This window comes from Pituophis catenifer, unplaced genomic scaffold (assembly GCF_029215685.1).
Source record: "Pituophis catenifer annectens isolate HBS135680 unplaced genomic scaffold, rPitCat1.0.hap2 SCAF_7, whole genome shotgun sequence".
NCBI lineage: Eukaryota > Metazoa > Chordata > Lepidosauria > Squamata > Colubridae > Pituophis > Pituophis catenifer.
Window position 1 is genome coordinate 50,212,515 of NW_027256887.1, and position 16,794 is coordinate 50,229,308.

Consider the following 16,794-nt stretch of genomic DNA (forward strand, 5'->3'; position numbering starts at 1 on the left):
AAATTCAGAAAAAGAAATATCTGTAGATACAGGTGAAACTCGAAAAATTAGAATATCGTACAAAATTTCATTTATTTCAGTAATGCAACTTGAAAGGTAAAACTAATATATGAGATAGACTCATTCCATGCAAAGCCTTGATTTGTCATAATTTTGATGATTATGGCTTACAGCTCATGAAAACCCCAAATTCACAATCTCAGAAAATTAGAATATTACATGAAATCAATAAAACAAGGATTGTACATAGAACAATATCGGACCTCTGGAAAGTATAAGCATGCGTATGTACTCAGTACTTGGTTTGGGCCCCTTTTGCATCAATTACTGCCTCAATGCGGCATGGCATGGATGCTATCAGCCTGTGGCACTGCTGAGGTGTTATGGAAGACCAGGATGCTTCAATAGCGGCCTTCAGCTCTTCTGCATTGTTCGGTCTCATGTCTCTCATCTTTCTCTTGGCAATGCCCCATAGATTCTCTATGGGGTTCAGGTCAGGCGAGTTTGCTGGCCAATCAAGCACAGTAATCCCATGGTCATTGAACCAGGTTTTGGTACTTTTGGCAGTGTGGGCAGGTGCCAAGTCCTGCTGGAAAATGTAGTCAGCATCCCCATAAAGCTTGTCTGCAGAAGGAAGCATGAAGTGTTCCAAAATCTGGTAGATGGCTGCGTTGACCCTGGACTTAATGAAGTACAGTGGACCAACACCAGCAGATGACATGGCTCCCCAAATCAACACAGACTGTGGAAATTTCACACTGGACTTCAAGCATCTTGCAGTGTGTGCCTCTCCATTCTTCCTCCAGACTCCGGATCCTTGGTTTCCAAATGAGATGCAAAAGTTGCAGAAATGAGATGCAGAAAAGTGGACTTTGGACCACTGAGCAACAGACCAGTTCTTTTTGTCTTTAGCCCAGATAAGATGCTTCTGACGTTGTTTGTTGTTCAGGAGCAGCTTGACGAAGAATACAACATTTGAAGCCCATATCCAGGATCCGTCTGTGCGTGGTGGCTTTTTATGGAGGGTGTCAATGATGGTTTTCTGCACAACTGTCAGGTCAGCAGTCTTTCCCATGATTGTGATTCCTACTGAACCGGACTGAGAGACCATTTAAAGGCTCAGGAACCCTTTGCAGGTGTTATGGCTTAATTAGCTGATTAGAGTGGGACACTTTGAGCCTAGAATATCAAACCTTTTCACAATATTCTAATTTTCTGAGATTGTGAATTTGGGGTTTTCATGAGCTATAAGCCATAATCATCAAAAGTATGACAAATCAAGGCTTGAACTATCTCGCTTTGCATGTAATGAGTCTATCTCATATATTAGTTTCACCTTTTAAGTTGCATTACTGAAATAAATGAACTTTTGCATGATATTCTAATTTTTCGAGTTTCATCTGTATACTCATTAAAGTGGCTCATTAAGTCTCTGAGGCCAGGAATTTAGAAACATCTCTCCCTAGCCATTTTCTTTGGTCAGTTGTTGTCTAAACCCATCAGTTTCTTTTAGGTATAAGATATTGTATAGTAATTAGTAATGAAGTAAGCTTAATCTAGTAGGCTTTTGTATAAGCAGCTTTGCTATCATGCTATATTGCCTAGGTAGTATAAGAAGTCTTCGGGCAAACCCAGTTTTTGTCAAAGGGATAGAGTCAGTGTCAGATTTAGAAAAGCTCATGCTGTAGATTGAAAAAAATGAATGGGAAGAGAATTACTCCAGATACTTATCAGTGGAATTTAGAGAAAGATATGAATCTGGGGCGTGAGAATGACAGTCCCTTGTCTAGCCCATTTCTCAGACAGTTTTCATTATAGAGTGCAGTTTCCTCATGAATTTAACAATAAATGGAGAAGCTAATGATGGAACTAGCTCACGGAGCAACTGATAAGAGATAAAATGCCATGTAATTAATAGAAAAAGGTATTATTGATCAGACTAACTTGAACTCACTTGTATAGTGTAACTGAGCCTATTATTGGGAGGTTATATTTTATTGGATGAATCAAATTTCTGATACAATGTAAAGATTTAAAATATCGGAAACATTTTAGCCTATTTTTTTTAAATAGTTCATAATGCAGAAACTGCAAAAATGGTTGCGTAGTAGCAATAGCAGAAGCACTTAGACTTATATATACTGCTTTACAGTGATTTACAGCCATCTCTAAGTGGTTTTACAGAGTCAGCATACTGCCCCCAACAATCTGGGTCCTCATTTTACCCATCTCGGAAGGATGGAAGGCTGAGTCAACCTTGAGCTTCTCAGAATCGAACTGCCAAACTGCTGGCAGCCAGCAGTCAGCAGAAGTAGCCTGCACTACTGTATTCTAACCACTGTGCCATCACGACTCTTAGAAAGATCAGTATATATTGACCATAATTATATGTAATCATCTATCACATACCAGTAACTCCTAGCATCAAATACAAAATGTACAAAAGATACAAAACTGCCTTTGACGTTGATTATAATTCTGATACAATACAAAGTATAACCATATGTAAAGAGAGATTTACTATCTAATACATGCAACAAAGGTCTATATGTTCCAATGATTAAACTGTGTCCCGGGCATAAAAAGATACAGCTTGACTCCCATATATAAAAATTCAATGATTTGAGCATGCTTATATTTCCATATGACATATAATTATATGCAGAATAATTCTGAAAATATTTGGGCTAAAGAACCAGGGAAGTTTAATTGTAAGCAATTTGTGATGTCTGGAACACATATGTGCTTTGTTTTTTCCAAAACTATATAACTACAACATTTAAAGGATTATAATTCTTTAGGAAGTGAGATTAAGCTAATTAAATAATATTTTAAATGTTCAGCTTGTTTCCCTTTGGAATGAAATAATAATTCTTAAGGGTTTTTCCCCACTGTGTATCAAGCTCTTGATATATAGCTGTTGAAAAAAAATGTAAAACTCATCCTTAGTTCTTTGGGAAACACCATGTTACCACATATCAATATTTAATTGCCCAAAGTTGGGAATTTATATATCAACTGTATTTTAAACAACAAATAAAATTATATTGAAATGTAAATATCAGATACCATTCATATACTTTAAAGCAAGTTCAGAAAGTGATATTTGAAAAGAAGTTTATACTGTAAAGACAGATCCCAATTTGTTTTCAGGTTGAGCTAGCTGCTCTCTTTCTTGTACTTAATATTGTTGGATGGATAATTCTTGAAACAAGTCTGGTATACAGATTGTCCTCAATATATGACTACAATTGGGATTGGAATTTGATAGCTAAGTAATACAGTCATTAAGTGGGTTGTGCTAGATTTTGCTGTTTTATTAAGCAAAGCCAGCTTCCAATTGACTTTGCTTTTTGGAAACCAGCTTCAAGGTCCCAAATGGTGATCATGTGACCCTAGTACATTGGAACCATCATACATCTATGCTAGTTGCCAAGTGCCCAAATTTGGATCACATAACCGCAGGGTCACTGCAACAGTCATAACTGTGAAGACCAATCATAAATCACTTTTTTCAGCACCATCATAACTTTAAACGGTCATTAAACAAATGGTGGTAAGGCAAGGGCTATCTATATGTCTGTGTGTGGATTTTTTTTTCCTTTGTAGTATTTTACAAAAGAAGAAAAATGACTTTAAAAAAAATATGAATAAAGAAGAACTGGCTTTTCTAACCATCTTCCCTATCTGCAAGCTGTAGTGTTCTATAGCAGCTTATTCTGCAATTGTTAATTAGACACTCAATAGACAGGTACATAACAAGGCAGATAATCCTTCAGCTAACTACCTGTATAGCCTAAACTGTTGAAATCATTAGAGGATAAAATTGAGCCAAACTGACAATCACTGTAGATCTTTCAGTGTTAGAAGGTGCAATTCTCTGCACCAAGTAGCAGCCTAGACAGCACATTTTCTACCAATGGAAATTTCGTGGCACTGTTCTTTGTAGACTGCACAAAGAATGTAGAATGTTGTTTTCAAATAGCCATTGATTATCCCTTTTGCTTCAGGTAAAACTCGTTTAATAATTGTGGTTTGCATAAACAATTTCTTTTTTAATATAATTTTATGAAGAATTTTAATTATAATACTAAAAACAAACTAAAGAGAAAAAGAATGGATGGAAAGAAAAAATGCGGGGGGGAGAGAATATACTAAAGAAAAAGAAATATATAAAGAAGTGACTTCGAACCTTCATCACAACAGATTTAAATGTAAACAAATTTAATAACTCTTCAGCCCCTTTAAGATTAAATAGATATCTCTTCATCCCATATCCCAGATATTATCTATAAATAAATCCATAAAACATCAATATTTAAATCCAGCAAAAACTCCATAAATATTTGCCAGTGCATTGCAAAAAATAACAAAAATAAAAAAGTCTAACCTAGAACAAAAGAACCACCTTTATATTCCTTTTACTTCTTAGAATCCTAGTCTTTAATTCAGTCAAATATTGTCATAGGATTTGATTTTTCTTCAGTTCTTCTATTTCCCATCTGACAGATTTCTTCAAGGCTTCAACAAATCTCTTTTGTGAATCCAATTGGAAAACATTTTCCAAGGCATTCTGTAGGTTTATCATTTGTATTTCCTTTTTGATTTTTAAAACTTCAGTTAGGTTTTTTTGTGTATATCAAGTAAAGTGTCCTTTTCAAAATCATTCTCTTGGTTTGTCATTTATAGGTCCACATTCTATACATTCTCTGTCTAGTCAGATAAAGTTTGTTCTACCTCTGTCATTCCGTCATAAATAAAGTCTATCCATAGAAGCACATATGATTACTGAAAGTGCTGTTATTATAGTTACTAAATTCTGGCTCCATTCTTCAAAAATCTTAATATTTCTGATGTTATAATATTTTGTGTCATTTTACAAGTTCAATATCAATTGACATCAAACATTTTTTTTCTTGCTTAAAATCTTTAGTTTTGTCTAGTGTCCAGTTTCTAATATTATAACTTATCTTTTGTTATGACTTGCAACTGTCTGTATAAGCAAAGTAAATCTAATACTCTGTTTCCCCCAAAGTAAGACATCCCCTGATAATAAGCCCAATCGGGCTTTTGAGCGCATGGCAATAAGGCCAAGCGCTTATTTCAGGGTTCAAAAGAATATAAGACAGGGTCTTATTTTCAGGAAAACACAGTAGGCAAAAGTGATTAGAAAGTGAGGTTTGTCTGCTTCATGTGCTTTAAAAGTCTCTGCTGTGTTTGTGAGCCAGATGGCTGATCCCATCATCTCCAAGTATTCAAACCCACAGAAAATTATCATCCTGTCACCTCCTTGCCAGGAGAGACATCCAGAGCATATGTGGGCTACCACCTGCTCTCTCCTTATGCAGAGAGGTTTTAAAGAATTGGTCTACTTACTTGTTCCTGGGTCTTTGCTGCAATCATTGACTCTGCTTTCATAGAGTCATCTTCAGGTCCCCATTCCTTGTCCAGAAGCCCCTTGCAATCATTTTTAATGTTTGTTGTAACTGAATTAGATATACAAGGCATAGTAGTGTTCAAAATGTGTTAACATTACACATTTTTTTAATCATGCCAAGTAAATTTTTATAATAATTACTTGAAAGAAGAGAAACTACCATAAAGAGGACATTTCTTTTACACGACTTTCTATTATTTAAAATTGGAGCTTTCTCCTGCAGAAGAAATTCATATGAATATACCAGTAGTGGGTTCCACTTTCCTTTGCTACCGGTTTGGAACTGTGAGCATGCATGTGTGCAGAACCTTCTGCTTATGCACAGAGTGTCCGTGATGAAGTTTGGGTGGGTGGGCGGAGCTCCCGCTGCCGCCACTACCAGTTCATCCAAACCGGGGCGAATTGGTAGAAACCCACCACTGGAATGTACGTGTCCCATGATAATGTTGCAGGATCCAGTCTGAGTCTGAGAACCAGAGGTTTAATCTTCTGAGCTTTCAGACTCATGCTGGAGCCCATCCTCAGGGAATTTCTCTCGACCAGAATGTAAAATTAATATATTCAAGTTAATTCAGCAGCATCACCAAGAACCTTAAGGACAACTCCATGTCCATATCTGTTGTGAAAGTAGCACATTGAGGTCTGTCAAAAAGAAAACTCCAATTCCAAAGTGATTCAGCAGTACATGGTTCTTTTTAACAAGAAAAAAAAATAATGTGTTGACATTTTGATTGCTTTCAAAAATCAAACATTGCAGCCTGGCAGTAACAGCAGAAATAAAAGTTCAAGTAAAATGCTTACTATCACCACATGAGGATGAAAAGGCCTGACAGCACATTATAGCATGGTCATTGGCAAGATGAAGCAGAACCACCCTGAGTCTGGTGATGCACCCCGCCAATAAATCTTTTTCATTTTCTCTTTTATTATTTCATTCCTCTTTATCAAGCTACTGTATGTGTTTTCAATTAGCAAACTCAAGCCTTCAGAATACAACTGGCTTAAGGAGAGAGAGCTACCCTAATATTAAGCTGAAATATCTGGATGCCATGTTTTTCAGAGCATTAAATCTTTTTCAGCAACAAAAGCCTCACGGCTGTTCTTTAAAAAAAAATAGGCACACTGAATGCAGAAAACAACAAACAGCAGAATCAAGGATTTAACCTCATTGAAATTACCTCTGTAAATGTGTATTTATATGCACATTGCCATGTTGTATCACCCATCGAATTAATGCAGCTGTTTAAAAACCACTAGAGTAGTTGGATAGTTTTTTGTGTATTGGAGAAAAATCTGCTACCATGGTAAATAAAAGAGATAGGGCCTGGAAAGTCATACATAAAGTCATATATTTTGATTATTTTTGCTAACGAAGGGCTATAAGGTTAAGCATTCACTGCCCCTCCAATCTATCTAAAGTAGCTTAAATGATTGTATGAATATACAGATGCACATAATTTGAAATTTTGATTGGTATTCACATTTTCATGAAGTCATCATTCCTTTTCAAATACAGAATGGCTGCTTTGGCTTAACATTTTTTGTGATAGAACAATTTACTCCAAATTAATTCTTAAATTTATTTTAAGAAGATTCAAAAATGATTACCAAGTAAAATAATATGTTGTATCCATAGCTGCTATATTTAGATTGTTTCGATGATATATTTGCATCAAATATACTATATGTTGGCCTCAATTCCAGTTCTTCTGTCTGTCTTTAGCAGCAATGAATACTGAATACCCTGAAAGACATCTTTCTGGCCATTGTACTAGATAGACCATTTGTAGATGTTATGAAGATACTCTTTTTACTTACACTGTAATCACCAAATTCTAACTTGACACAGCAATATCAGCTCATTCCATTTCAGTCCTTAGTCTTTTACTCTGGTTTCCCTGTGAGAAAACAACAGGACAGTTGTCCTTTGGCTTCATGATAGCCTGTTGAAATTCCTTGTTAGCTCCTGTCCCAATGCAAGGAAGTTACTAAAGGACAGTTTTCAACTTGTTCACCAAAGAACCTTAGAACAATAACATGCTAATGCTTTTTTTCTGTGTGTGTGTGGAATGGCTGTTATGATTATTTGCCAGCACAAAGGAATTTCTAAAACCCCAAAGGTAGTATGAACTGGCATATAAAAATGGCAGGCAGATGAAGTATAACATTTATAACATAAAATGCCTTTACATTTGTCTTTGGATGTTGCCAGAAAGTCAAGATAAAAATAAGTCACATAGTGCTACATTGAATTTAAATTGCATTATATTAATTGAAATTAGACAGATTGTTACATAATACCATCGGTATTGGCAGTGTTAATTAATCATTTTGGTCAAAATGTTTTTGGAGAAATTGGAAAAATTGCTCAACAATGTTACATCCTTATGAGGTGCATAGGTTTAATATAGCAGAACAGTGGATACTATTTTTTGAATCAGTGTTATTAAAACTGTGAGAAATGGGATAATCTGAAAAATTAAAGAAACAACAATTAGTCTTGAAAAATCCTTCAGTTAATTATTATTATATTCAAATATAGTCCCAGTTTCTGAAATAAATCAATAAAATGATTCTCCATGTATTTTATTTTTTAACAAAATAGGTGTATTCATTTACTAAATTTATTGACATAAGCACTCAAGGCTAAACTTCCAATAAGATATACAGCCCTTAAGTGTGCATATCAGTATCCATGCAAATAGATACACGCAAAATTTGACAACAGGAAATACATGAAATATAGCTATTTAAAATTTCACGTTGATCCTTCAGACTAGAAATATATTCTATACACTTCCAAACTCTGTTTTAATAATGGTACATGGAGGAGGTAGGTATTTATTTGATTTTGTTAGGATTTCTTTAGCGGTATTATTTTGCTTATTGATAAATTTTGTTTAAAGAAAAAAACAATACCATATGAAAATTAGTAGAGGTGAACCATAGTTAAGGAGTATTTTTAAGCAATGGAAGAGAGGGAAAGCATAATGAAGACAGAAATAAGAAATAGCGAGTTCCAGAGGAGGAGGATAGGGCACTTTTCTGTTAAGAGTTTACATAAAATGATTCCCATAAGTAGGACTATGTCTTCATAAAAGGAGAGTTGGTTTAATAGATGAGATTAATTCTTGAACTGTGGCAGTACCTCAGGGCACAATTCAAGGGCAGATGGACATGCTTTTAAACAAAATGGGTCTTGTGGTCATGCATCATTTTATTTTTAAGGATGCCAATAGAGCATTGAGGAACTTGGGGAAAGAGTGTAAGTTGCCACCAGAGTGCCCAGCTCTCATTTAAAATAATTCTCATCTGAAACTAAATCAGATTGAGCCAGAAACTTGGGGGGAATTAAAAAGTATCTCCAGCCAGTCCATAGGTTGCCCACAATGAAATAAAGGTTAGATAGAGAATGCATTCTGTTAGTGTATATGTTTTTAATGCAACTATTTAGAACTATATAAAAATATCAATAAGAAAGAAAAAGGGGAAATGACAAAAGTGTGTGAGGCACAACAGAAAAGAACAAGAAGAGAAATAAATAACTCTGACTTCAAACATTCCTGAAAGATGGTCCCTTCTACTATTACTTGTCAAGCTGAATTCAGAAAAAAAGTACTTTTGCTGTTTCTAGTCTTCTAATTACCTTCCTTTTCTCTTGTTATATTTTATTTCATTTTATTCTACCTGTACTATTCTTACTTGATAATATTGTTATATGAATTAGGCATCCAATCATGTAAGTAGGTTTCCATAGTGACATACAGAACTAACTTTTGACCCAAATCTAATTTAATTGCAAGTGTAGCAAAAGTATCAGGCACTGGGTCATCACGATGAACCTGCTATCACTACACTCTTCTTTACTAGCATTGCAATCTTTGGAGAAAGATCATAAATCTTTACAGCCTGGACAAATGAGTACCCAGGAACCTCCCTAATAACTGTATAATTTCCCCTAAAACCATAAAAGAATTATATTAGAAGCTCAATAGAATTTTCAGCTGGCTCCTTTTGATGTAAAGACTCTGTCTCCAAGAGGAAATGAATGAAGAGGATGTTTTTTGTTTCATGTGGCTAGGGTATCATTTGTTCTGTGGCTGGAGAAATCCCACATTACCACTAGTGGCTAATATACTGAAAATCATCTTCATCTGTCTTTTATAAAAAAATATATGTATAAAGAAAATAGCTGCATTCATTTTCAGGTGGCAGCACATAATTGCTAGGATAAGAGGCAGTGTTTTTTTAACAGTCCTTTATTCTTTGCAGGCCTTAAACAATGATTGGCTTGCCATGAATAACGTCTAGCACAATTGGCTGAGGAGCACCCTCTAGACAAGGTGTCAGTTTCATGCCTTCAGCTGGGCATAGCATAAGTGGGAAAGGGCAACATTTTCATTGCAGGTGTGATACTAAATTTTCATAAATAGTATTTGGAATAAATAGGCAGATAGTGTGCATTCTCTTGGGTTGGACAAATTGAAAGAGCTCTCTTTTTCTAACATTCCTTTGTTTGTAATAAAGGTAGATCTGGACAATTGCATTACTGATGGAAGCATTTAAGCATTGAACAGAAAGATAAGCAATGAGCTTCAGTGATTTCAAAACTGTGTACTTTGTGAAGGATATCAAAATATTTCCTTTCATCTGATACCACATGTCCAGCATTCTTTAGTAAGTCTGAGGGTTCTTCTGGTTCAATAAAGGCTTTCCTTAGTGATGCTGAATATCAAGAATTGCTGTAATATAGAACAGCAAAAAGCATTTTGTGCACTGCAGAATAAATCTCTTCAGGAGGCACTTGGATTGATTTTATAAAACCAAACAATTATAAGTCTTACAACACTCTGTAAAACATAAAAAAGAGAATTTGAAAGATGATATGCAATAATTACTTTACAGCAGAAGCAGGCAGCCTCTTGGTGTCCACTTCATGTATTTAATAGCCAGTAGTGGTACTAAGCAGACCTACGGTATCATTGTGGGTGAAGCCCACAAGAACGATGAGAAAAATTATTCAAAAATTATCAGGAAATATTAGTTATTTTTAATTTACATAATAATGACCTAGGCTAGATGACATAGTAGTTATCATTCCCATATTTAACCACTCCATGCCCTTTTGTTAGGAAGTATTGAAATGTTATATCCCAATAAATGAATTTGTCATTGACTGTTTGTCTCCTTGTATTGTATAATTTCCTGACTAATTTCTACTATTTTCCTAGAACATTACTTCAGCTCATATTCATTTGAAATTGTCCGTCTTTCATTGTCTCAGTTAAATCTGTCTTTGAATAATAGATAGTTGCCTCCAAAACTTCATCAGCACATAGTATGCTCTAGTATTCTAAGTGAATAATATCCACTTAGGAGGCTGAAGCATGTAAAGTTACCAAATACTGAAATGACAAGAAGCCGAAAGCTTATTTGCAGTGTGAAAGGAAGGTACTGGAGACTTCGTAGGATCCTCTAGTAAGTATTTCTAAAGATTCTGATGATGCAGTAGGTGCAATATTCAGCATTACTAATGAGTACCATAATTGAAACTGAAGAATTATTTTTACAAACTCTCAACACAGACAGCTGGGCATAAAACATGCAGCCATTTTGAAAGCGCTCAAACTTCAACATAATCATTTGACACATTACCAAAGTAGCTGCAGGAGTGCAATCAGGCAACATATTATTTACATTCAAATTTATATTTAACCTGTTTTCTTGAATTGAACCTAGTATGCTTTCTTGATAACATTAACATTTGGAGTGATGATAATCAAGATATTGCATATGGCATCAGAATAAAAGAAGTTACACAGTTGTTTATTTCATTAAACTGAATTCTAATTCCTTCTCATGATTGAGCTTGCTATAGAACCAAAACCTAAAATAGGAAGTTTTAAATGAACATCTAATGAAATTGATTTTCTTCATCTAGTCTTATCTTCCAATTTTCCTTATCTAGTAAGAAGAAAATAAGGTGTAGGTGGGGAGCACAGCTTTTGGTGATAAGAAGTCCTATTACCTGTGGTTTGCACATTAAAGGAGTTAATGTTCTCCATCTGAACACTTCACTGCAAAGTGTGCTGTGCATCTGATCAACCCATTCCTTATTTAACACTCATGCTTGTTCCAGTTTCTTAATTGTTTCCATAAAAGTAGCCTACAAAAACATACGGAAGTAATTTTGCTACTTAGATGAAAGCTCTTGGATGAAGAAAGATAAACTCATGTTTTCTCCATTCTTTTTCTTTTTGTCCAGTACCCAGCTGCCTTAATGAATTTGGGAGCTATTCTTCATCTCAATGGCAAACTTTTGGAGGCTGAATCAAACTATCTTCATGCCCTTCAGTTTAAACCGGATGATGTCATCACACAATCAAATCTTCGCAAACTCTGGAATATTATGGAAAAACAAGGCTTAAGAACAACCAAAACATAATGCAGGGTTTTTAAAAAGTGTTGTCATTTTTTTTGTTTGCAAAGAGTTTTAAAAAATAAAAATAAAATCCAAAATTACTTTTGGAGCACTGTTTTGTTGAGTGCTCTTGCTAACTAAGCTCTAATTGTCAAAGGTTGTAATTGCTGCTAGGAGAACCTACAGGGCTGCATTTTGATGTTTCAAATTGAAAATGAGAAAGGGGTAGAATCTTTTTGATAAGTTCCATGAAGGACTTAATAATTATTGCCAAAATCCAGAAAATAAAATAAAAAAAACACCTGAAACTGGAGCACCAGAAAGGAACCCATTTTAGCATATTCACTAGGGCATATTAGTCATTCTCACTTAGTCATTTTTATGTGGTTTCTGATAGAAAAGTCATGTTGGCCTACTGAGCATCCTTCCAGTAAAACTAAGAATTTAGAAGAGGATAAAGACTGGCTTAAATTTATTTTCTTAGGCTGTAATTCATTAAATGTATACTAAAACTAAATGTGTTTGCTATTTGTCTTGATATTGTATAACTCCACAGACCTGCCTATTGAGCTAATTCACATACTAGCTCAACTATTTGAAAAAAAAAATTGAAAGATGTGGTTTCATGTCTAATCTTCACTGGCAAATGCATATTGTTAGCCTGTTTGGTTGGTTGGTTGGTTGGCTGGTTGGCTGGGAATTATTCTCTGAAAGTGTAGAAACAAACAACAATGAAGGCGACTTGGAATGTAGAATTAACAGTATACAATAGTACTGAATGAAGTAAATGAAGAATTAAGGCAAGCTCTCTGTCATCTTGTAATGTACTATGCTCCAGGGTCTGAATAGTCAATTATTTTTAAAAATACAGCAGGTTGCTGAACCTATACTATACAGTAAATGCTTCTTTCTTTGTTTTGCCCTGGTTAAAAACGGGAGTGCTCTGTACTTTAAAACAGAAGCTATCCACTGGGTAAGAAAACTGAATCTTGCTCATGACTTCAACTTTGTTATATTTTGTTGCTTTAACCAGCTTGCCTTACTTCCAAGATCAGATCAGTGTTAAGCTGGAGAGCCATGTCCATAATAATGAAATGTAAAGTATGGATTTATGTTTGTTCTCGTCAACAATATGTATTTTATTAAGAAAGAAATGCATTTGTATACAGACATTTTAAATATGAACTGGATAGACATGAAGAAACATGAATTTTCTGCCTTTTAGTACATTGAAAGCAAAGGATAGAACAGTGTAAGTGAACATGTTACTAACACTGTTTTTGAAAATATGCAAACACTTGTAGCATGATTGCATCTGTACATGCTGTAGATTGCACCTGTGGCTTGACTACATGATGCATCTTGCATCAAGCACACACAAAGCAAACTACTATCTCCATTAAACTGATACCCAGGTTGCCAGTTTGTGTAAATATACTTTCAAAGTATGTTGTCATTGGATTAACAACAAATTTGTAGGCATGCATTTGGTGAATGCATTTTTGAAATGTTAGCAGGAGAATTTACCAGCTGTTTGTGAAAAATAAACCATTGTGCTATCTGCAAGAGACTAAAAGAGTTTAATATTTTAAATAAATATTTAGTGAATCCACAAGGTGTTAGACTAAAAGGAATTATGTGACTGACAATAGCTGCCAATTATTTTTGCATTTATTTAACTATTTATAGATGAAGAGAAAAATATGTGCAGATTCTAACTCAATTCTGCATTCTTTTTTTGTTTGTTTAATATTTCAACTTATTTAGCCTAATTGTTATGATTTGCATAAAAGCGTCATTTAAAAATGAGACCATTTACCAACTCCCTTTATTATTAACTAGGCAAATTACACTATAATTTCAAAATGGCATATATACCCATCAGTCATCTTTAGATCAGTTTGACTGGCACCAAAGAGCTACTGTAGACATATCCAAGGGCTTGCTATGGCTGGCTTAATTTTTCATCTAGGAAACACATGTTGTTAGTTGTGAAGTTGTGTCCGACCCATTGCGACCCCATGGACGACTTTCCTCCAGGCCTTCCTCTACTATCCCCCGGAGACCATTTAAGCTCACGCTGACTGCTTCAGTGACTCCATCCAGCCACCTCATTCTCTGCCACATAGAAAACACATAGCCAATTCTAAATTCATACTTAAAGCCACTTCGAATTAAAATGGGAAGCATGGATAGTTTTTTTCAGAAATAGAGAGCTAGTTATGTGGTCCTTTGTATCCTGGCACTATATCCTGCAACATCCATAAATTGAAGGCTAGGTGACTCTAAGAATCCTCCCTATGTTAACAAAAAGTGTTTGTATTGAATATCATTCCATTGTTACTACTTTGGAACTGATGCATTGTTGAAGGTTTTTATTTACCAACTGTAGCAAATAGTCATTAGCTAGGATTCCACAACTGTTGCTAGTCTTCTGGTTGCTTTTCATGGCGTGCTTTTAAATGTTTAAAGAATGTATTGGTGTTTAGAAGGAAACAGGAACACATTTATTCTGTGCATTTTAGTCACCCCAGTTTTCTGTGTCGATTTACTAAGGAACAATGGGCTATTTTCTCAGCATAACCACAATTTATATCATCCTTGGTGATACTCTGAGCTTTCTTGATTTTCCATTAGGACTACCATTGTTAGAAACATTTTATTATTAGGCACCACCTTCTAATTTCTGTTTTCTTACATTAGCCTATTTTATTTTAGAGCTTTGTGCAGATGAGTGACCGTTCAATTTTTTCCTTCCAGATGCAGTTCCAGAAACTGTTTAATGGGATAGAAAAAACTAAAATGTTAACCAGTGAAATTCAATATTTTCATTGTTATGCAATCAGATATGGATAAAATGCAATGTTAGCTACTGTCTATTTAACTGAACAATGTACTATTGCATCATTTTCTCAAAACTGTAAAACCAAATGCTGTATTAATGATGAAGATTGAATTTTTAGCATCATCCTATGCATGTATACTCAAGAATAAATCCAATTAAATTCAGTGGGTTGAACCCCATGGAATTGTGTATAGGATAGCAATTTAACTGTATTAGTAAGACATTCTGAAATGTTATACTTCAGCATCAGATGCAAGGTCAACTTCCTAGTTGTAACATTTCACTTTTCGTTAAACCGTCTCCCTTTTTATGTTCTTTATTCTTAATTATATTTCTTATACATTAGATTTCAATGAAGTTGTACAGGAGTTTTGCTTGTCTCAAATCGAACAATGACAAATTGTTAAAATAAAATCTTGTTTTTCCATGCATTTTCAGTTTAGGGTTAGGCTTTATATCTCTCAATTTTCAAATAAGTTTAAAATTGTTGTCTCTGCTCAGGGATTTGTGGTGGATATTGCAGACAGTGCTTAAAAATAAGAGCACAAATTTACTAAATTAAATTTTTATTTTTTGAGAAAGCATATTTGTATAAATTATCAAGATTTGTAGGGTTTCCTTTTTGTAGAAATAATTGTTTATGTGCCAGATAAGAAAATCCACTTTGTTTTCAGTAATAAATGATTGATAACAAATACACCGAATTCACTGTCATCTGTTATTATCAACACTTGATTAATTTTTATTGAATATACTGTATATTAAGTATAATAATTAGAAAGTAATAGCATGTTTATTTTTATTGAAAATGGCTGAATTTACTGTACTCTATTAATCCCTAATATAGTTTCTTTGATTTTAGTTTATAATGATGTCTGAACCTTCACAAACTATTTTCTGTAATTTGGAATTATGGGTGAACTAAGGTATATGACAAATCATGGTTCAAACAAAACATGATTTATAAACTCTGTTACACACTAGCAATTGTGCTAGACAATGATATTTTTCTGCATATTCCAGAATCTCAAGGTATTCTCTAGTGCTGTCTCTTATGTGTTCCTCACTGTTCCCTGAAAAAAGATTGAAGATTTGTCCCTTATTACACCTCATGGGGAAAAAAACCCCATGAATATTAGGGATGTACTCATTCACAAGATTCTGGGCAGACTTCTTAATTCAGTGTTTCATAAAATAGATAGCTTTAATTATGATTTAATTCAATGTCCAAATTGTAAAAGAAATATGTTTCCCATTAATTTTGTTGTTAGTTGCGAATTTGTGTCCAACCCATCGCGACCCTATGGACAACATTTCTCTAGGCCTTTCTGTCCTCTACCATCCTCTGGAGTCCATTTAAGCTCACGCCTACTGCTTCAGTGACTCCATCCAGCCACCTCGTTCTCTGTCGTCCCCTTCTTCTTTTGCCCTCAATCTTTCCCAGCATTAGGCTCTTCTTCTCCAGTGAATTCTTCCTTCGCATTAGGTGACCAAAGTATTTGAGTTTCATCTTCAGGATCTGGCCTGCTAAAGAGCAGTCAGGGTTAATCTCCTTTAGGACTGACCAGTTTGATTGCCTTGCAGTCCAAGGGACTCGCAGGAGTCTTCTCCAGCACCATAGTTCAAATGCCTCAATTCTTTGACGCTCAGCCTTTCTTATGATCTAACTTTCACAACCATACATTGCAACTGGGAAAACCATAGCCTTGACTATATGCACTTTTGTTGGCAGGGTGATGTCTCTGCTTTTTAGTATGCTGTCTAAGATTTGCCATAGCTTTCTTCCCCAGGATCAAGCGTCTTTTAATTTCTTGGCTGCAGTCCCCATCTGTGGTGATCTTGGAGCCCAGGAAAATAAAATCTGTCACTACCTCCATTTCTTCCCCATCTATTTGCGAGGAATTGAGAGGGACGGATGCCATGATCTTAGTTTTCTTAAAGTTGAGTTTCAAGCCAACTTTTGCACTCTCCTTCTTCACCCTCATCAAGAGGCTCTTTAGTTCCTCTTCGCTTTCTGCCATTAGAGTGGTATCTGCATATCTGAGGTTGTTGATATTTCTCCCGATAAACTTAATTCCAACTTTTGATTCA

The 16,794-nt window shown here is 34.9% G+C and overlaps 1 protein-coding gene across 1 annotated transcript in view; it reads left to right on the forward strand.

The window, feature by feature from the left end:
* Positions 1-11,882, forward strand: part of TMTC2 (transmembrane O-mannosyltransferase targeting cadherins 2) — a 229,075-nt gene extending 217,193 nt beyond the window's left edge. The window contains exon 12 of the mRNA XM_070947425.1: positions 11,703-11,882. Within this exon, the coding sequence (XP_070803526.1) occupies positions 11,703-11,882 (180 nt within the window). The remainder of the gene's footprint in view (positions 1-11,702) is intronic.
* Positions 11,883-16,794: the final 4,912 nt, after the last annotated feature.